Consider the following 21,593-nt stretch of genomic DNA (forward strand, 5'->3'; position numbering starts at 1 on the left):
GAGAATTCTTATTGCATTGGCTGCTCGTCATGATTAGCCACTGCACCAGTTTGATGTGAAGAATGCTTTCTTGAACGGTACTCTGGAAGAAGAAGTGTATATGGATACTCCACCTGGTATCAATTGTAGACCATGTGACGTTGGAAAAGTGTGTCGACTGAAGAAATCTTTATATGGACTGAAACAATCACCTAGAGCTTGGTTTGGGAGATTCTCCAGTGCAATGAAGGCGTTTGGATACCGACAAAGCAACTCTGATCATACCTTGTTCATTAAACGCAAGGATGGTAAGATTACGGCTTTGATTGTATATGTGGATGACATGGTTGTTACAGGAGATGACCCAGTTGAGATGGCACGTCTACAAAAGCGCTTGTCTCTAGAATTTGAGATGAAAGACTTGGGCCAATTGAAGTATTTCTTGGGAATTGAAGTTGCAAGGTCCAAACGTGGAATTAGTTTGTCACAACGGAAGTATGTACTTGATCTTCTTGCTGAAACAGGAATGCTAGATTGCAAACCGATTGATACTCCAATTGAGATGAATCATAAGTTGGCGATATACCCTGATCAAGTTCCAACAAACAAGAGTAGGTATCAACGGTTAGTGGGAAGATTGATTTATTTATCGCATACTAGACCTGATCTTGCATATGCTGTAAGTGTTGTTAGCCAGTTCATGCATAATCCGAGTGAAGAACATATGGATGCTGTAATGCGCATTCTTAAATATTTGAAGTCTGCACCTGGTAGAGGTTTTCTATTCACGAGAGATGGTGAATTTGAAGTTACAGGATACACAGATGCAGATTGGGCTGGTGATAAGACTGATCGCAGGTCTACTTCTGGATATTTTACTTTTATTGGTGGTAGTCTTATCACCTGGCGCAGTAAGAAGCAGAAGGTGGTTGCACGCTCTAGTGCTGAAGCAGAGTATCGTGGTATGGCTCATGGGGTGTGTGAACTACTATGGATTCGGAATATTTTGAAGGATTTGGGTTTTAAGCTTGGGAAACCAATGGACCTGCATTGTGACAATACTGCAGCAATTGAGATTGCTCATAATCCAGTTCAGCATGATAGAACCAAACATGTGGAGGTTGATCGTTTTTTTATCAAGGAAAATTTAGATAGGAAGATTATCAAGTTTCCTTTTGTATCTTCTGAGCAGCAACTAGCGGATGTGCTTACCAAGGGTGTATCACACAAGGCGTACGAAGACTCGATTGGCAAGTTGGGCATGATTGATATCTATGCTCCAACTTGAGGGGGAGTGTTGAATTATAGTAGTCCGCTTGTATATAGGATTGGGACTTGTATATGTGATAGGTATTAGCTGGTATATTCCTATTAGAACACGTCTTACAGACGTCTTGTACTTGTATATAAACCCCGAATTGGGATGAATAGAATCATTGAATTCCCCTGAATCCCTTTCAACTCTTTCGTTCATGCATGTTCAATCATCGATATATATATTCAACAGTTGGTACTCTGTTCGATCTTATAAAATTCAATTTTGAAGAAGGGGCCATCCAAGTGCAGGAGTCCATGAAGTCATTAGGAACGTCTGCTATTTTGGGAGGATTCGGCATCGTAAGTGTTAGTCGGGCGAGACTAGGCAGTGGTTCGGTACAAGAGAAGGTCCTTCTGAAATCTTCTGGAAAAGTGAGAGCCTTCAAATCACAAGTAAAGAGGTTTATATCTCTGCAACGATCAAATTCTTTGAGAAAACCTCTCAACGCTGAAAAATATTCCCAGGACCAGTCATTGGTTATTTTATCGTTGCTCCAAATTTCTCTAAGGACGATCATAGCGAGTGATAAACATGGAGCTCTCATAAAAATTTTGGACTTCATAAAGTAGCCATAGTAATCAAATTGAATTAGATCTGGGGTGTGAATCGTGGCCTTCACACTGCTATGACATCTGTACACGAAAATACCTTTCAGCTGTCGAGAATGTATGTTAATATGTCTCAAGTTATGGGTGTTACCCAACATTATACATCTCATCCTTGTTGATACAAATGTGAGAGATTCAAGAGTTTTAGCATCATCTTGAACATGGAGAAACCCAGCCTTACAGTACTTCGCTTCCAAGGATTTTAGACTGGAGGTTGACACGAAAACTATGGCTTTGTCGAAAGAACATGAGATCAAAGACAAATGCTCTATGGAAGGGCACTCTCTAATCAAGGAGTAGAGAAAGTTAAAGTGCACGTTTTTGAAGGACATAATTTTGAGAGAGGGGAGAAGGGGAGTATCAGATTCGGGCAATTTCATCTCATCACATTTAAGGCTCTCCTTTATTCTCATGTACTCCAACTTTAGGGTGGTCAAAGATTTTGCATTAGCTAGGGTTGTGGGAGATAAACAGAAGCAATGGTAGCTAGCCGCATGAGCCCGATTCCAATTTGATTTACTAACTCTAAGGCTGATCTCCAACTCTTTGACGCCTCTGTCAAAGGAATTATTCAACAACTTATCTACAATGGCAGTGTCTGAGGATGAGTACATCATGCGAAGCCTGAATTTCTCCAACGACTCTTTGTGCTTGTCTTTCTCATAGAGTTCCAAGTACTTTGTTAAGATATTGTCGATAAACTTCACATGTTGTTGTTGTTGTTGTTGTTGATAATTGTCGGGATCAAAGTTATGAGGGCGCCGCTCACCACATTCGTCGAAATCTAATACGGGAACTGAAGAGAGTACATCTTCCCATTGTTTTGAAAGAAAGCTCATGCGGACAACATCTTTGGTGGGAAGTAGTCGTATAATTTGGCACATCACTAGGTCGGGTATGTGAGGCAGGCCTACGTTGAGGGCCATGAAAGCTTAATTGTTATGTGAATTTATGGGGTATCTCATATCTTGTATATATAACAGGAGCTAGAGCTACGAACCTCTAAGAAGATGGATACCTAATCATAGTAAGAGGAGTTTTTAATTGGTTATTGGAATCCAAAGCTGTTTGGAGTTAGCTTCTCCTGAGTTTTACACTGTCCAAATCCCAAGCGGATTGGTGTACGAATTACTTGCCAGTGATTAATCTGTTAAGCATTCCAGCACTCAATCTGTTCAACAAGCACAATCAGCTCTCAATCATATCACCAAGCACAATCCAAGGCTTCATATCACTAACTCTTAATTAATCTACAGGATCATATATTTCCATTGCTATAATTGTGTGATTGATTGTGATTGCTCCTGTCATTCAATTAGATTGATTATGTAATTGATTTAGATAGCAAAGATCATGGATCTAAATTGTAGAGCTACTGTATATATTTGTACGAGGCATGAATGAAAAGATATAGCCATTACCTTCAATTCCTTCATGGTAATCAGTGCCTTTGTCTAATCGACCTCTTCAATCAATTTTCTTTTCCCCTCTACTCCCATCCTGATGTAAAACATCGAAGGTAACAACCCACCCCTCCTCCTACTCCCTCCACTGATTCTTCCACTGTTCAAACTCCCCCCATCCCTGTTTCGGTCACCCAAACTACCACCAACACCACCGTTTCCAACTTCCTCACTATAAAACTAGATCGCACCAACTATGCATTGTGGCTCGCTCAAATTACGCCTCTCCTTCGTAGTGGTAACCTTATGGGCTTTGTGGACGGCACTCGTCCTTGTCCCTCTGCCTTCCTCTGTGATGATGCTAGGCTCCCCACCACTTATATCAACCCTGCCTATTAGGAGTGGATTGCAACAGATCAAATGATTTTGGGTTGGATTAATGGTTCTTTGACTCCCTCAGTTCTCTCTACCGTCTCCCGGTCAACTACCTCCCATTCCACTTGGTCCTCCCTTACTCGACGCTATGCGTCTCAAAATCATAACCGAGTGTTGCAGCTTCGCAGCCAGTTGCTTCGTACCACAAGAGGTGATCTATCTATCTTAGACTACTTTGACAGGGTGAATCAAGTCGCCGACACTTTGGCTCTCTCTAGTAATCCACTTTCTGAATCTGATCTTGTCTCCATCATCATGAATAACGTTGGTTCTATGTATGAAAATACCGTAAGCTCTGCTCAGGCTCGTGACACACCAATTACCTATGATGGCATTGAAGCTTTGCTTCTCTCCGCCGAGAGTCGGTTGTGAAATCAACATTTAGATGGCTTGGAAGTTGCACCCACTGCACAACGTCCATCTATTGGCATCTCTAGAGGGCGCGGTTTCTATCGTGGTCGCCCTGGTGCTCGTGGTACCTTTTCTGGCCCATCTACTTACATTCATGGCTCCTCTTCTCGCCCTCCATCCCGCGGCGGGTCAATTCTTGGTGCGGCCCCATTTACCCGTAATGAATCCCACCCGACTTGTCAGATTTGTAACCGCCCAGGCCATATTGCTCTGGATTGTTTCCAGCGAATGAATCTCGCCTATGAAGGCCGCACACCACCTCCTAGGCTCTCTGCCATGGCTGCCGGGACTGTCACTCCGGAATCCAATGCTTGGCACCTTGATACTGGGTCCAATACTCACATCACCAACGATCAAAATGCTCTCACCAATCCTCGCAATTATGATGGTAGCGACACTGTAGGCGGCGTTGTTACCTTCAATCCCTTCATAATCCGTTCAGGTCGAACCGGCATCATACAACCCCCCCTTCGTCGCTTGACGTACTCGTCGTGATCAGACGGCTAGACGTTGAAATCAATTTCCAAGTACCCATAGCGATCTCTCTCCCTTGTCACCGTAATTAAGTTCTGATTTTTCACTTTCTCAATATTACTACTTAATTTTCAAAAAAATTCAAATAGCCATGTGATTCTGTTTGGTGGATTACTTGCATTCTTGCCCCGGAATTTTGGAGAAGAAACTTACGTGTATATCCTCTTCTTTTATTTCGTTGATATGATGATATCTACTTATTGGTTCATTACATGATTGCCAATTTTTTGTTTGAAGTCTTCAAAAACATTTTGTATATGTGAAGATGTTTATCAGTATATTCATGCTAGTTAAACAATTGGTTTTGTTGGGTTTGTATTTTATTCTTCTACCTTGGTTCTAATCCTATGCCCATTTTTCTTGTAGTTCTTCAACACTATGTAAGGACAGTATTGGTGGTGTTCTAATACCATGACCCCCGAACATCACTGAGGCCTTTTGCGTTTTGCATTAATCGACTACAAATCTTTTTTATCAATGATGGCAAAAATGATCTCAATATTTACTAATAAAACGAGGCCGGTCGTATCATAAAACTTCGATATACTTATTTCATTTGTAATCAATTACACAAACGTGATAGTAAGACAGATCTGTCTAGACATGCATGGCTCTCACTCATCCTACATAACATGAACCATAATTTAGTATGCTTCACGGAATCCACTTGTCCAGATAGGGAACAAGTTTTCCAGTCGGCTGATGAACAGATGGCGGTGAAGACGACGTCGGAGGTGATTGGATTTGATCGGCTTCATCGCAGTAACCCTTTAGTATATCAGTCTCTTCCGTGGTAAGCCCCATAGAGCCCAGCAAGGCAGGCCAACACAGGTGCTCAATGTTTCTAATGGCTTTGCAACAGCCGTCTCCTAAGTTAGTCTCACCATTCAGGAAGAACAACAAAACCTCGGTACTGCATGCCTGGAACTGAAATAAAGACTCCCAGCAGGTTGATGATCCTTCATCCAAGTTCAATCTGGCTGCAAGGTTTGATGTGCTTCCAGTAGGGTGGTTCAAAGGTCGAGAAGTACTGACCATGAATGACATAGTCAGAACAAGCAGAGCTGTGAGAGGGAAAAGCTTAGTAGTGTAAGTCATTTTCAGTTGTCAGGTTCGTAGGTGAGTGAGAGATTGGTGTGTGAAGGCAGAGAAGAAGGGAGGGTTTATGTAGTAGTGTGGAGCACTTAGCGTTACAAAAACGTTATATGAATGGCAGGTGAAAAAGCTCGTGCAAGCATAATTCATAAATGGTAATGATGTTGTTAACATACTATGGGAAATTGATAGGGTTCAACAGCCCAGCACATCATTATCAAAGGAACAGCTGGTGGCATTTAGTAATAGACATTTAATTACCAAGCAAATACCTAATTATTGTACATTAAGATTCTCATGGGATCGTTGTTAGACCAGTTTGGCCCAGAAATCACGAAATTAAGTCACCGAAAGGAAACCATGGTTGAAGAGGTCATATGTTTCCTTCTGCTACCTGCCGGGGCAATCTCCGATAATTGATTGTATCATTGATTTTGGAGCCACTGCGATCGCTCTGAAGTCTCAACTCCCGTTTCGCTGTGGAACAATCTTCTCATAAAACAAAAGTCGTTTAGTCCCTTAACTGTGTTCAAACAAACAGTGTCCCGGAAAACATTAAAAACTTGAGATACGATATTTTAATTTCCTCCTATTTTTGAGGGCCGGACGGGATCTTACATAAAAATTATTATATGTACCCGGTACATAGTCTCATACTCTTTTAACGTTATTAGTTCATTTTTACTGTGTTTGTTTCTGATTGATTACTCATATTTAAATAATCTTTTCTTTTTACCGCATGTATACGAGTTTTCATGTTTACCACACTATGAAATAATATAATTGGTTGGGTACACCGTGTGGTACACCACATGACAGTGTCACGTGATGTTCCGGGTGCACAAAATAATAACTCGATATTATGGGTCCGAAGTATAATCATAATCAGACATGGATTGTAATACCAATACCTATGTGAAATGGATTGAAATGCATGAGTTGCTATATAATGGCGGTCGAGAATTAGAAACTCCAAATCTTAGATATATACCCACTCCCAAGTACTTGCAATATATGTTTACTCAAAAAGCCTTAACGATCTCTTGGGTTGAAAATCCTTAAATCTCTCAAAGCCTCAAAACATTAATCTCCACAATCTTTTCATTAAGAAGCCCTGAATATCGATCTTCTAACCTTCTCCCATCAAGAAAACAGGCTACTCTAGCTTTTTCTTTGAGTGGTTCCCAGTTCATTGGTTTATGGCGTCCTCCTCGTGTGTTCCTGGTCTTAACCTTCCATCGGGTTTCAAGTTTCTTCCAACCAACCAAGAACTCTTGGGATATTATCTTCTGAACAAGGTGTGCGGTAAACCGTTTAAGTATGACTCTAGGGTTATGAATAACTTCAATATTTACAAAATGGAACCATGTGAGCTTTGGAATAGGTTTGGCGGTCCAAGACTGACACAGGATGAAGACCTATTTTTCTTTACTGAATTGAAGAAGGTGAATGACAATGGTTCAAACTTTTGTCGGGTGACAGGTTCTGGCACTTGGAAAGGTGACACTACAGGGGCCAAAGTATATGATTCAGAAGATAAGACGAAGATCTTAGGATCTTGGAAAAGGTTTCATTACATGTCCAATGAACCCAATGAGAACGGTTCTTGGATTATGCTCGAGTACAAGCTTGATGATTCTTTGATTCCTAAATCTTGTAGTGATCGTGATCTTGTGCTGTGCAGGATTCGAAAAGACCGAAAGAGAAAGATTATTGAAGAACAAATGAAGGACACTCCTCAGTTTTCCCGTAGAAAGGTTCCAAGAGTAGACAAACATGTAATCAGACCTGTTTTGAATAATAATACCAATCAGCCAGCTTATTTAACTGGATGCTCAGCTAGTGAGGAGGAGCAACAACGACAACGACAACGACAACAAGATCCACAATTTTTGGCTTCTTCTTCTCTGTGTCAAGAGCAGCAGCAACAACTCCTTGACAATGAGCTAATGATCCCTAGTGATCATTACATATTTAAAAGTGAAGGAGCTTATGACCCTATGAATATTGTTCAACCCAGCCCTAGTTCCATCTTCAGCCAATTGCAAAACAATCTTGGCGTTCCTTCTTATTATCTTGATCAGCAGCAGCAGGAGCTCTTTGGTAATGATCCGATGGTTTCAAGTCATCAAGACAACTTTCAAAGTGTTAATTATCTCGTGTCTACTACTGAGACTCAAACTTTGAATAATGAGAACCCCATGGATTCCAGTTTTACTCGATGGTTATCTAGTGATGAAGTAAAGCCTAACAATACGTGTGAGGGACAACAAACCTCAGCGAGCTTTGAGCATGAGGACCAACAACTACGACAACAAGATCAGCAAGTGCTGCCCTCTACTTCTCATTGTCATAAGCAAGAGCAGCAGAACATTAACAATCATATGATGGTGTCTTCTGCTGATGATCAGCCTAATATTGCTCAGCCTAACCCAGATACCCTCATCAGTCATCAGCCGAACCACCATGCCGTTCCCACAGAAATAGATGAAAGCCAGAATAATCATTCTCGCACGTTCAGTGAATTACTAGTGGTTGGCACCGGTAATGATCCTTATACTGCAGTAGGTGATTCAATATACAGTGGAATGGGACTTTCTGATAATGATGCCCTCACTTTTAGCAGCCTTGATGACAATGTCTTCGATGATTGGAATTGATCTGAGCTTTGGTCGATGAGAGCCAGATTCAAGTATACGTTTAGACTATTGTACCTAGCTCTGGTATGTAAAACGAAAATATAATTAGGAATTCTGTAAACTAAGGGTTTATTAGATGGATTTTTTTATTATATATGCTTATCGCACCACTTTTTAGAACTTGTTACGTGGAAGGTAGCATGTCTTTAATCTGCTTAACTATATGTGTATATTGGACAAAGGAAGAGCCAGAAGGGAGAGTGGGACAAGAAATTCGATCGTAATGTGTAATAATGGAATTTCTAGAATAAGTGAATAACCCCGACCTTCTAGTGTACTAAATTGTTATGAGTGACAGGGTTTCAAAGAAAAAGAGAAGACCATTTTGTTTTCTGTGTTTCTTCCTGATCTGGAGAAGCATATTCCTTGAAGATCACCAATCATCAAGCAATGCTCATTTCAGAAAACAAAAGGGCTACATCAATCTATGTTTGGTTCATGTTGTTAGAATGAGTGTGTTTGGTTCTATGTTTCTCAAATTAATGCTCTTTTCTTTAGTGTGTCTTTGATTCATCTAATTGGTATGATCCGTCAGTGCTCTTATGCATATAAATACTCCCATGTTCAATGAGTAGATAACCAAAGATGAAATTTTAACGTTCGTCTCAATAACCTTATGGATCACATTTTTCGGGTTCATTTTTTGCCAAAAAAACATAATGTATTCCTTTTGTATCACAAAAGAAAGGCGAAAAGAAACAAGCTGAGAACTGAACTGATACAATAGGGCTACACGCTTCGGATGAGAAATGAATAAAAAGGGTTGGAATGTGAGAACCACAAAGAAAGAAGGGAAGGGAGAGGGGAGCTTGGGACTTCGATGTCTTGTGCCAATAATTTTGGTATCTGCTGTGTGACCCAGTTCTACTAGTAGAATGCCCATGTCTTACACTTCTGCAGTATTCTCCAGAATTTCAGAGGACATGTCTAAGGACTATTCAGTCTTCACTCTTCAGCCTAGTAGTTTCATCATAGAATTTAAGAGAGAAAGCTGAAATGGACAATTTGAGACGAGAACAGACAGTAAATTCAGTAAATTTAACACCATCCAGAACAAGTAGTCTGGTAGTAGTAAAAAAAATTGACCAATGAACTTTCTTGTTTCTCAAACAGGAAACATGGCAAGGGGATTGGAGGAGAGAGATGCAACAACCAAAGGTCCATAATCAGTCAAGGACTCAAGGTACTATAATGCAGAAGAAGAAACAAATCCTAAGAAAACAGAAAGAATCAAAGTAAGATGCTTTATTTCAAACCCAAGAGGGGATTCCTGACCCAAGCATGAAACTATCTTGGTGGAGAAATGAACTCTAAACACTAGTACTGAAAAACAAACACAACAACCTGGCTACTGTACAACAGCAACAAGAACCACCTAGAAACAATCCAGCATGATGACAATCAAAGCCCGAAAGCCCTGTCGATTGAATCCACGATTTTGCGCTGCGATTGCAGAATCATATCCATTCGCTTATTCTCCATCTCTAATCTGCACCGCTCCATCTCCCTCATTATCTCCATCCTCATATTCTCCACCCCAATCAGCCTCTTTGCAAATGCCCTTATCTCCGTCGCCAGCTCCGCCACCACCTCTGTCCCTCTCTGCCCGTCCACCACATCGCCGTAGTACCCGTCATCGCCGGCCGCCTCCCTCGCTCTTTTCGCGCCCGCCGCCGAGCTCCGAATTGGTCCCACTCTTGCTCCGCCGGAGAACCTGTTCACAATGGCCGGTCGCCTTAAAATGTAATCGAGACTCTGCAGCTTCCGGTAGTTGTCTTCTTCGTCCTCGTCGACTTCTTCTTGTTCTTGGCCGCCGCGATCCTCCTCCGCTTCTTCTGCATCGTCTTCTTCATCGGATTCATGACAGGGGCGGCGGGCGGAGATGGGCATGGGGCCCTGTTCGAGGCGCTCCATGAGGTCGAAGTAGGGCCAGCCCGACCCGAAGCTGAGGCCGAGGCGCTTCTTGACGGAGCGGTGGCGCTGGCGGAGCTTCTCCATCTTGTGGCGGCACTGGGTGGAGGTCTTGGAGGGCTCGGTGTAGTCGTAGCCGCAGCGAGCGGCGACGGTGACGGCGACCTCCTCCCACTGGGAGGCCTTGAGCTGGCCGCGGCGGAGCTCGTACCATTTGTCCTGGTAGGCCTGGATGAGGTGGACGGTTTCTTCGTGGGTCCAGGGGATAGGCTGGGGCTTCCTGATGGCGGTGACGGTGGTGGCGGGAGGGGAGGGAGGAGTGGCCATTGAAGGTGATAAATTAGGGTTTGGGAGGAGGGAATGTGGAAATTGGGGGTGGTGGCGGTGGCGGTGGTTGTGATGTGAGGGGGAGAGAGAGTAGCTGGCCCCTTCAGTGGGTTTAACAACTTCTTAAAGTCTACTCAACCAAACCCGAGAAGACCCGAACCCGTATTTGTTTTTTGTTTTTTTTAATAACAAGAAAATACAATGAAATACAAAACAAAGCCTCTTATAATAGTAAATAGTAAATAGTAAATTAAACTTAAGAAAAAAAACGCAGCCACAATCCACCATGACCTCCATTGACGCGCCGGCTTGCAGCCTCTCTGGCACTTGCAGGCGGTAGCAACAAAATAAGAGAAAGTTATTGGATTACCATGGAGTCGGGAACATTCGAGAAATCCACTTATTGGATTACTCTGGTTAATGTTCCGCCGATCTTTAGATCGGAGATGTGCAATGAGTGAATAACATGTGTAATAAGTAATTTATTAAAGTATAAGTGAATAACGTAATCAAGATTACTTCAGAAAATTTATAAGACGTATCATGAGTAATTATTTGTATTGAAAAATAAAAGGGAGTTGTAGAGAGCATGAGAGTTCTATTGAGCAAAGTTTGATGTCTGAAATAACAATTATCTATCTTTATTATTAAGCATATGTATATTATTAAAAGATTGTGTTGCTAGTGAAAGAGTAATGATTCAACTCATTCAAGTCGTTATATCTTCGTCCTCAAAAAGAGACAAGTCTTTCGTTTTGTCTATTGAGTGATTTCGGCCAAACATTAGACATTATTTTTCTTCATTATTCTTCTGTCCCAAAAGAAACGGAGAATTCTCTAATGAGTCTAATCTATATTATTTAAATAAGAAAAAACATCCGAAGACCTCGGTGGGAACATAGCACGTATACTTTCAGTAACATTCAAAGCATGACAATTATCTTGGTCTTTTTTTCTTTAAAACACTTGATGCATTCCATTTGTCAGTAAGAATTCTTTCCCCAAAATGACAATTCAAACAAAATATGCGGTGCCATATACAAAAAGAACAATTATATGTTCATGGATCCTTGACTCACACATTTTGGCTTCTTTTTCTGGGTGGCATGCACAATTCACGTTGGTAGCATTTGTTTCTTGAACATTAATGCTCTCTTTAGCTTTTTCTGATACAATGAAAATTTTGATCCAATTTATCTGACCAATTATACTGAAACTGTCCAAGTAATGCAGCTGATCGACTAGCTGAGAGATCAGTAATATCTGCATAGAAAATGAACCAGTTTTTCTTTGTTACAGAATATCACTGACACATTATTGTTGGAGCAAAATCTACATATCCTTGGAAGATCAAAAGCTTTGAGCTGGAAATCGCCTCCAACTTCGATATGGGTCTCAGTGCTGTTGAGAGTTCTCTAAAAAAATCACAATGTCCCCATGAAATCAAGCATTTCATCCCCAGAAGGTATTTTTCTTTTGATGTTTTCACCTTTTGCTGGCATGGTTTTGTATTTCAATACCATGTCACCTTAATACTGAAATTCTGTTTTCACTGTGTACAGGTATCAAGAGAAAGTGTTTGAAGTCGCAAAGCGTAAGAACACAATTTCTGTGCTGGAAACTGGTGCTGGGAAGACTATGATTGCTGTTATGCTCATCAAACACATTGCTGATCAACATATCATCAAGTCCACTGGCCACAAGAAGTCAATAGTTTTCATGGCCCCTACAGTTCATCTTGTCATTCAGGTAATTACTCCAATTGAATTTTTAATTTCAGCTAGGATTACTGTTAATCTACATTTTGAGAAAGACATTGATTTTCATGCACAAGCATTTGAGGATTAACTGCATTTTTTTGGTACACTTCCCATTCAAATGCTGAAATTAGTGCCTTTTCCCTTCTTACAACACAGCAATATGAGGTCATAAAACGGTCTACAACTCTTGAAGTGGGACTGTACTACGGAGCTAAGGGAGTGGACGATTGGAGTCCAGAATGTTGGGAGGTGGAAGTGAATAAACATGATGTAGGCTCTCAATTTTGATAAGCTAGTTCCTTTATATAGTACTAGAATACTAAATTCGTCTTGCTCAAGGAATATTGTTATTCCAACTTATGACTGCTAATTGTATATTCTATGGTAGATAATGGTCATGACACCTCAAATTCTCCTGGATGCTTTGAGGAATGCATTTTTGAGGATAGAGATGATTTGTTTGATGGTCTTTGATGAATGCCACCGTGCTACTGGCAATCACCCCTATGCGAAAATAATGAAGGTATAGTTGCTCAGTGAAGAACTACTGTTCTTTCTTTGATTGTACATCTTATTTATTTTTCTTGCCAATGAATGTATATAGGTGCTGTTTCATTGAAAACATCTAAATTTTGATATCTTTTTTCGAAAGGAATTTTACCACAAATCAGGAAACAAGCCAAAGATTTTTGGAATGACAGCATCACCAGTCATTAAAAAGGGTGAGGTTTATGGTATATAATACATAAGACTGCTTTCGTCTTGATCTTGAGAAATCTTATGACCCTTTGGCAAAGACTAGGTCTAATTACTTATTGCAGCTGGATTCTTAGCTGCTGAACACAAAAGTTCAAAATGAAGTGTGTTAATCTCTGATAGGCTAAAGACTTGACATTTATGTGCAATTTATAAAACGTAAGTCCTATGCATACAGGCGTCTCATCCGGCATGGACTGTGAGGATCAGATATCACACCTTGAAAGTATCTTGGATTCTCAGGTACATACATTTCTTCATGTAGGTCGTGATATTTTTCCATAAAATCTGACAATTAGTTTATTTCAATGCTATTCTTCGTATGAATGTGGGTCTGCTGGTACAGGTTTATACTGTAGAAGACACGACAGAGATTAAAGAGAACATTCCTTCAGCAGTCCAAGTTTGTAAACTTTACAACCCAACATGGTTCACCTGCTTGGATTTGAAAGCAAAGATGGAAGCTTTATGGTCGAAGGTATCAATCAGCATCATACTGAATGAAATTTCTTCGATATTTTTGCTCACAAGTCTAACAAATAGATCTGGATTTTACTTATTAGGAAACTAATTAAGATACATTAAAATGCATGGTCAGTTTGATGCTTCTATCAAGTTAAAGCTGCAAGGGCCAGAGAAAACTGAGTTTGAAGACATCAATGATAAAGTCAAGATGCTACGAAAGCAGTTGTCCAATGACTACATGAAAATCTTGTATTGCCTTGATGATCTTGGCATCATATGCGCATACGAGGTATAGTAGTATTCTAGCTAAGCAAAATCTAGTGAAGATTTCTACGATCAGTACGTTAATTTGAAATCTCTGGCTTCATCTCTGATTTGTTTCTTCTACTAAATTTTCTCTTTCATAGGCTGTGAAAATCTGTCTGGAGAATGCCCCTGATGTCAACGAAGAGTGCTATTATTATAATGAAAGCTCCTTGCAATGCAGATACTTTCTTGATGAAGTCCTAAGTATGATGGGTGAATTACTTCAAGAAGGTATGCAGCTATGATGTTCAATTAGTTTCTATCTGTTGTGTAACACTGTTGCTGATACTATTTGCATCACATTTCTCAGGTTATATAATTCATACAGATTTTGAGTTGGACTATTTAAAGGCACACAAAGTGGGTTACATATCTCCAAAGTTATATGAACTTCTTCACATTTTCCAATCATTAGGGTAATACATTACCCTAACAACAGTTCACTGGTCAAATTTCGTTACTTATATCACACAAGTTAACTTATAGGGCATTCTTTCCTTTCCCATTGCAGGAGCACTAGGCAGGTCCTGTGCCTTATTTTCGTAGAGAGAATTATCACAGCCAAAGTAATTCAAAGATATGTGAAGAAATTGCCATGCTTATCTCACTTCACAGCTTCATATTTGACCGGAAGTACCACATCAGTTGATGCACTTGAACCAAAATTGCAGAAGGAAATTTTGGAGTCATTTTACACTGGGAAGGTACCTCTCATATATATAGGAAGCAATTGAATGAATTCTTTTGGCATTTGAAAATCACATATGTAATTAGTGAGGAAGCCCTTTTGTTATAATTAGGTCAATCTACTATTTGCCACTGATGTAGTTGAGGAAGGAATTCATGTCCAAAACTGCTCCTATGTGATTCGATTTGACCTTCCCAAGACAGTTCGCAGCTATGTCCAATCTCGGGGACGAGCAAGAAAAAATGATTCCCAGTTTATCATAATGCTTGAAAAGTAATTTCTTCTTTCTGTATTTTTGTACAAAGGTCACTGAAAACTTACCAATTTTTGGAGTATGATGCCTGACATGTTTTTCTGTAGGGATAATAAGAAGCAAAGAGACCATCTATCTGACATCATCAAGAGTGAGCACTCAATGATAGATACATCAAGAACTCGAGATCCTTATGTATGCAATTTAAGAGCTTGTAACTTTGAGGATGCAAATGCATACTATGTTGAAGCTACTGGAGCATCAGTTACTCCAGACTCTAGTGTCAGCCTCATATATCGGTACTGCGAGAAGCTCCCAGGTGATAGGTATGGAGATATGTATTTCATTGCCTTCTCTCTTCCCTCAAGTGTTCATTCATTTAAGGGCTTTGTTTTCTACAACTATAAAATGGTCACGGCAAATTGTAGGTACTTTATTCCAAGGCCAGATTTTCACTTTCGACTATATGAAGGGTTCTACCAGTGTGAAATTACATTGCCTCCAAATGCGGCTATTCAAACAATAGTTGGTCCTATGAGCAGAAACAGTCATTCATCAAAGCAGCTTGTATGCTTGGAAGCTTGTAAAATGCTGCATCAAATGGGTGCTCTGGATGATCATCTTCTCCCAATTGTCGAAGTGCCTCTTGAAAATGAAGTGATTGTTAAAAGCAAAGAACTATCTGCAGGTGCTGGTATGTGTAGGATTCAATACATACATTTCTATGTCCAAACCATTGAGCTTAAAACGTGTCATCTTCAATTCACTGCGGCTATTCAATTTGACATGTTTTGTTACAAGGAACAACAAAAAGGAAGGAGTTACACGGGACCACCTGCATTCATGCATTAAGTGGAACTTGGGGAGAGAAAGTTGATGGTGCCAGTTTTGAGGCCTACAAGTTTGAGTTCTCCTGTAATGTTGATGAGACTTATTCAGGATTTGTTCTACTAGTCGAGTCAAAACTTGACGATGACGTGGGAAATATAGAAGTGAATCTCTACTTGATTGCAAAGATGGTGAAAGCTTATGTTTCTTCATGTGGAAAGGTGCATCTCACTGCAGATCAGGTGAGTCACTTGCCAAAACTCCTAGTGCAGTTTCTTCATATTTTGGGAAAGGACTATTTCTAATTCTTTTGTTTCAATTTTGGAACTAGATAAAGCAAGCTATGTGCTTTCAAGAATTTTTCTGTAATGGTTTGTTTGGGAGGTTGTTTCTTGGTACCGAAGCAGATGGGACAGAGAGAGAATTTCTTCTTCAGTCTGACATAAATTCACTATGGAGCTTATCATACAGCTATTTGCTTCTACCAACTGAGGCATCAGACAATTCTAATAAGATATCATGGAACATAGATTGGAGGGGAATCTGTTCTTGTGCTAATGTTGTAGAGTTTCTTAGGGAACACTATTCCAATGATCTTGAACATTTCAAGGGCAGTAGAGGAAATCTATTACTTTCCAGTACTGGTTCTTGGAAGACAGATTCCAGGGATGGAATAGTCCACTTTGCTAATAGTTCACTTGATACCAATAATCTTGAAGATATGGTGGTGTTGGCTATTCACACCGGAAGAATCTACTCTGTTGTTGAAGTTGTTAGTAGCATTTCTGCTGAGAGTCCCTTGGAAGAAAATGCTGATGTTGCCTCATCAGATTATACTTATGTCGAGTACTTCAAAACAACGTCGGTGATTATTGATCTTTTACAATTTCTTTGGATTTACTCTAAAATTTTTTTGTTTCATCTCAAATGCTTATAGAACTTCATACAAACATGACTCTTTAGGTATGGGATTGTACTCATGTATCCTGGACAACCTCTATTGCGGTTGAAGCAAAGTCATAATGCACATAATCTGCTTGTCGATCAAGGTTCTTTTGATTTCTATAGCTGGACCTACTGTTACATGTTCCCGCCTGGTTTTTCTATCTGTTGTTTAGCTGTTTTATATGACACGATTTGATAGTGAGTAATTTCTTTTATTTGGAGCAGGTGTGTCCTTACCAGATGGTCTAGTTCAAGAAAAGGAACAAGCTCATGTTCATATGCCACCTGAGATCTTAGTCAGTATCGATATTCGGGTAGATGTCCTTAAGTCGTTCTACTTGTTACCATCGTTACTGTATCGTCTGGAGTCACTAATGTTAGCCAGCCAGATTAGGAAGGAGATCAATGGCCAATCTAGCAACTTTTATATATCAAGCTCATTGGTAAGTAGGTTTAGTTATGTGGTTCAAATGTTCATTTCACTTATTAGTTTATCAAGTTTCAAATGAAGTTAGTGCCTGCATTTGTTTCTGACCTGTACTCATAAGAAGCAGCAAATGAGAGACTTTACAGAAAGACATAACTTGACTAAAGAGAGTGAGACTATGTATATTTTGTTATCTGCAATATAAATGGAAAATGTTACCAGGTTCTGGAGGCACTCACAACACTCAGATGCTGTGACAATTTCTCATTGGAGCGTTTAGAGTTGCTGGGAGATTCAGTTCTCAAATATGCTGTGAGCTCTTACCTCTTTCTAAAATATACTGAGAAACATGAAGGACAATTAACTGCTCGACGAACAAGAGCTATTTGCAACTCAAACCTGCATAAACTAGGAATTAAAAAAAAGTTGCAGGTATGTGACCTTATATGTGTACAGTTACAAATTTGCATAATTATGCAGAAATGTTATTTCATGTGACATAAACCAGCATCCAGCACACAAATTTTGATTACTTTTGCAGAATGTTAGTTTTCCCCTATTAATAATTGTTGAAAGATCCTATTATGCATGGCTTGCATTAGAGTCTGTAACTTGGACATGAGACATGGAGAATGTTCTTCAGTACTTAACTGATTACCTGGAGTCCTAAAGGTCTAGAACCATGAATGAATTTATTTCACATTTGACAGGGATACATACGAGACAGTGCATTTGAACCACGACGTTGGGCAGCTCCAGGCCAGCTTAGTAGATTCCCTGAGCCATGTCAATGTGGAGTGGACACTCTGGAAGTGCCCTTGGATAGTAGATTTCAAACAGAAAAAGCTGTTAAGGTCGGAAAATTCTGTGATAATGGTCACAGGTGGATGAACTCAAAAACTATTGCTGATTGTGTTGAGGCCCTGATAGGAGCTTATTATGTTGGTGGAGGATTATTTGCTGCACTTCATTTGATGAAGTGGCTTGGCATTGATTCCGAAGCTGGATCCTCATTAGCTGTTGAAGCCATTACGAGGGCATCACTTCGATCCTATCGTCCCAAAACTGATGAACTTGCTACCTTGGAGATGAAGCTTGGCTATGAATTTTCAGTCAAGGGCTTGTTACATGAGGCAATCACACACGCCTCTCAGCAAAAACTAGGTGCCAGCTACTGTTACCAGGTTACCATTGATCTTCTGTACAGATTTAAGTTAATTACTACTCTTTTTCATTTTATGCTAGAGCTAGCTCATTTTTACTACTGTACTTCTTGGACAGAGGCTTGAATTTCTTGGAGACTCGGTGTTGGATGTGCTAATTACACAGCATCTCTATCGCAGCCACACAGATGTTGATCCTGGAGTGTTGACTGATTTGCGCTCAGCTGCTGTTAGTAATGAAAACTTTGCTCGAGCTGCTATTAGACAAAACCTTCATCCTCATCTGCAACATTGCTCTGGATTACTTCAGAGTCACATATCCGAGTATGAGAGGTTGATTACAGAAGCTGAGAACAGCACCATCTCACTGGAAGACGTCAAGTGTCCAAAGGTAAATCTACATTCTAATTTACTAACTGCCCGAATTCTATTTTTAATGAAAAACTAGGCTATATATAGATTCAATTTTCTGCTACAGGTCCTTGGTGACATGGTGGAGAGTATAGCAGGAGCTATACTAATTGATACAAAGCTCAATCTTGATGAAGTATGGAGGGTTTTTAAACCAATATTGTCTCCAATTGTGTCCCCTTCTACTCTTCAATTGCATCCGCTACGTAAACTGTCTGAATTATGTGATTCACTTGGGTACTTTTTAAGAGAAACATGTACCAAAGATGATGCACTAGCGCATGTGGAACTAAGTTTGCAGCTGGAAGATGTTCTTTTGGTTGGCAATGGCTTTGACCGGAGTAGAAAAGCTGCGAAACATAAGGCTGCTCGTCAAGTGTTGAAGGAGCTCGAGGTCAGTAAATGTGGTACTTCTCTTCTTAGTGCCTAAATAAAATCTGTTGATATTAACCAAAAAAAATTTTGTCGATCACTTTTCTCACTCCAAGTATATTATTCTTGATGCAGAAAAGCGTAGAAAGGAGAGAGCATTGTTCTGATTTGGATAATGACATCGGCACCAACCTAACTGATAAAGAGTTTCCGGAGCCTGTGAACCAAATTGGAAAGCAGAATATGATGACAATTCAATCGTTCTTAGAGTCAAAAACAACAGATCCTACTCAAGCCTATGACTATTCTAATGAAGTCCCAAGTCACAACAGTGCAACTCCAGGTTTAACAATATGCCCTATTATATACACTATCCAAGTATTTGAAAATAAGCATCCAATTAATTAAGTACCTGTGCATTTGCCATTGGTTTTTGCTGTCAGTTATTGCTCCAATTGATACAAGGAAAGGCGAACCTCGGAAATGTCTCTTTGAACTATGTAAGCAATTGCAGTGGCCAATGCCTACATTCACAACAACTGAGCAAAAGTCAAGGTAATTCCAAGTTACCAATGAATCAAATGGCTGGTGTATCTCAAATAAACTTTTACTTTTTGTGTAGTGATTTTCATTGTTCCATTTCGTACTAGTGCTAATAACTGGTGTGTTACTGATCTTTCTGCAGAACTCCAATTGAATTCGGTGAGGGTTCCGAAAAGAGAATAGGTTTCAGCAGCTTTCAGTCAAAAATCAGCTTGCACATACCCAACTCTTGCACTATTGTATGCACAGGGGATCCTAGAGCCGATAAGAAGACTTCCATGGATTCTGCAGTAGTAGCCATGCTTCATGAGCTTCAACGACAGAGAAAACTTGTCATTCGACATTCTTAAATACAAACATTTTAAGCCTTGATCAGGCATTCAGGCTCACATTTTCATCTTAATACGTGAAATCTTATACTTATTTGCAATGGGATGTGTTCCATAGTCACCAGCTAACTAGTACAAGGAAGCTTGTAGATGATAGCTTGACTTAAAGAGTAGTTGTAGTAAATAACATAGAATGCAAAAACGAAATTAGGTATGTAGGGAACTCGTACACAAGCACAAGAAGGTAGATGCTAGGAAACTGCGTGATCCATGCAGAGGCAACAAACTCGGCATGCTTTCTCAACGGAAAAAGACACAAACTTAGGCACTTTAGCATGCTTTCATGGATCAAGTAGTTTCTCATTTCACCCTCATCACTGCTTCCAAGGATTCCAAATAGTACAGGACACTGTTCCTTGGATTCTCATGTAAAACTCGGGATCTTGTAGCGGTATATGATGAATTTTTCAGTTTCTCCATATGCGAGAGAGAAAATAACTTGTAATAATAAGATTGTGTGAGACACTATTACCCACTTAATTTGAGGCTAAGTGCTGAGAATATGTAAAAGTTACGGAAATGAATAAATTCATAATCATCAATAACAACTTGAATAAAAGCGCTTAAGAAACACCAATTTCGGAACCACATTACTCATTCTCTTATAAAAAAAAGAGAACTTCTATTCATATCTCCTAAAACAGTACTTACGTCTTTTTTTTTCAATTTAGTTATGACTTTTTCAATAATGTGAAATTACTAAAAAGACAAATATAAGAATAAACAAAAAAAATTCAACACCACACATTTGATTTCTCAATTTTTTTAGTATCGTAATAATTTCAAACAGATTCCTCCCGCATCTACCTAAAGTATGATATGATCTTTTTCAACAAATCACATGCATCCTAACAAAAATATTCTTCTCACTTTGTAGACGTTTATTTTTAAAAATTTTAAATTTTGTTTTTTCTTCCAATTTATTGTGTTCCGCGCTATTTGAATGCATTTTGTTGTAATGATGCATATGCATTGCATCTGCTAATTATACTGTGGGCATTTTATGAAAATTAGGGAGGTTTAAATAACATTTTAGCTACTTGTAAAAAGAAAATAGAGGTCTAATTAGCAAAAAAAGTCAAAGTGCCGATTTTGGAGAGAGAGAGGAGAGTTGTCAAATGGTTGTGTCATTCTTTGTCATTTTAGTTTAGAAAATTACTTAGCAGTACTAGACAACATTTGCATTAGCAAAAAACTCATTTTCTATAATTTTTATACAAATTAAGACATAAGTCAAAGTCCAAAAATAAGTTGACAAAAAACTGATTAATTAATGCTACAATTCCTAAAATATCATTATTTTCATGAAAATTAACAAGTTGTTACTTTAAGATCTAACAATTTTCTCTCTCTTTATTTTTTAATATTTTTTGGCAAGTTTAAGTTTTCTGGCCAAACCATCAGCAATTTAGAGGTGAGTCAATATATAAAGTTGTTCCTTACGTCATGAGCTTTCATTTAAGTACCATATTGCATATGTTTTGAGAAATTTTGAAATTTCTCATTTCGCTCACCAAAAATCATAATAGCAGTTAATTTCTCAGGCAACAGTAGCAGCTAGATCCAT

At 39.4% G+C, this 21,593-nt stretch overlaps 5 protein-coding genes across 5 annotated transcripts; 2 read left to right on the top strand and 3 right to left on the bottom strand.

The window, feature by feature from the left end:
* Positions 1–1,800: 1,800 nt before the first annotated feature.
* Positions 1,801–2,831, bottom strand: LOC126784076 (putative F-box/FBD/LRR-repeat protein At5g44960). Its single transcript, XM_050509573.1, has 2 exons — positions 1,946–2,831; positions 1,801–1,853 (listed from the first exon to the last, which is right to left on the bottom strand). Exons 1-2 carry the CDS (start codon positions 2,829–2,831, stop codon positions 1,801–1,803), a joined length of 939 nt encoding a protein of 312 aa, XP_050365530.1.
* A 2,511-nt stretch (positions 2,832–5,342) lies between these two features.
* LOC126784906 (egg cell-secreted protein 1.3-like) lies at positions 5,343–5,786 on the bottom strand. Its single transcript, XM_050510453.1, has one exon. It carries the CDS (start codon positions 5,784–5,786, stop codon positions 5,343–5,345), a length of 444 nt encoding a protein of 147 aa, XP_050366410.1.
* Positions 5,787–6,982: 1,196 nt separating this feature from the next.
* On the top strand, positions 6,983–8,443 carry LOC126784077 (NAC domain-containing protein 37-like). Its single transcript, XM_050509574.1, has one exon. The coding sequence runs from the start codon at positions 6,983–6,985 to the stop codon at positions 8,441–8,443; it is 1,461 nt and encodes a 486-aa protein (XP_050365531.1).
* Positions 8,444–9,501: 1,058 nt separating this feature from the next.
* On the bottom strand, positions 9,502–10,823 carry LOC126783670 (trihelix transcription factor ENAP2). Its single transcript, XM_050509177.1, has one exon. It carries the CDS (start codon positions 10,718–10,720, stop codon positions 9,884–9,886), a length of 837 nt encoding a protein of 278 aa, XP_050365134.1. The 5' UTR covers positions 10,721–10,823; the 3' UTR covers positions 9,502–9,883.
* A 1,285-nt stretch (positions 10,824–12,108) lies between these two features.
* LOC126784078 (endoribonuclease Dicer homolog 3-like) lies at positions 12,109–19,987 on the top strand. The gene is made up of 25 exons (XM_050509575.1): positions 12,109–12,185; positions 12,283–12,469; positions 12,637–12,750; positions 12,869–13,003; positions 13,133–13,202; positions 13,415–13,479; positions 13,583–13,714; positions 13,835–13,990; positions 14,109–14,238; positions 14,318–14,423; positions 14,519–14,711; positions 14,808–14,968; positions 15,056–15,274; positions 15,377–15,642; positions 15,750–16,018; positions 16,108–16,637; positions 16,740–16,825; positions 16,947–17,164; positions 17,371–17,580; positions 17,859–18,332; positions 18,430–18,702; positions 18,790–19,116; positions 19,230–19,437; positions 19,538–19,649; positions 19,780–19,987. The coding sequence occupies exons 1-25, from the start codon at positions 12,109–12,111 to the stop codon at positions 19,985–19,987; spliced, it is 4,926 nt and encodes a 1,641-aa protein (XP_050365532.1).
* The last annotated feature ends 1,606 nt before the right edge of the window (positions 19,988–21,593 follow it).

Source organism: Argentina anserina, chromosome 2 (assembly GCF_933775445.1).
Source record: "Argentina anserina chromosome 2, drPotAnse1.1, whole genome shotgun sequence".
Lineage (NCBI taxonomy): Eukaryota > Viridiplantae > Streptophyta > Magnoliopsida > Rosales > Rosaceae > Argentina > Argentina anserina.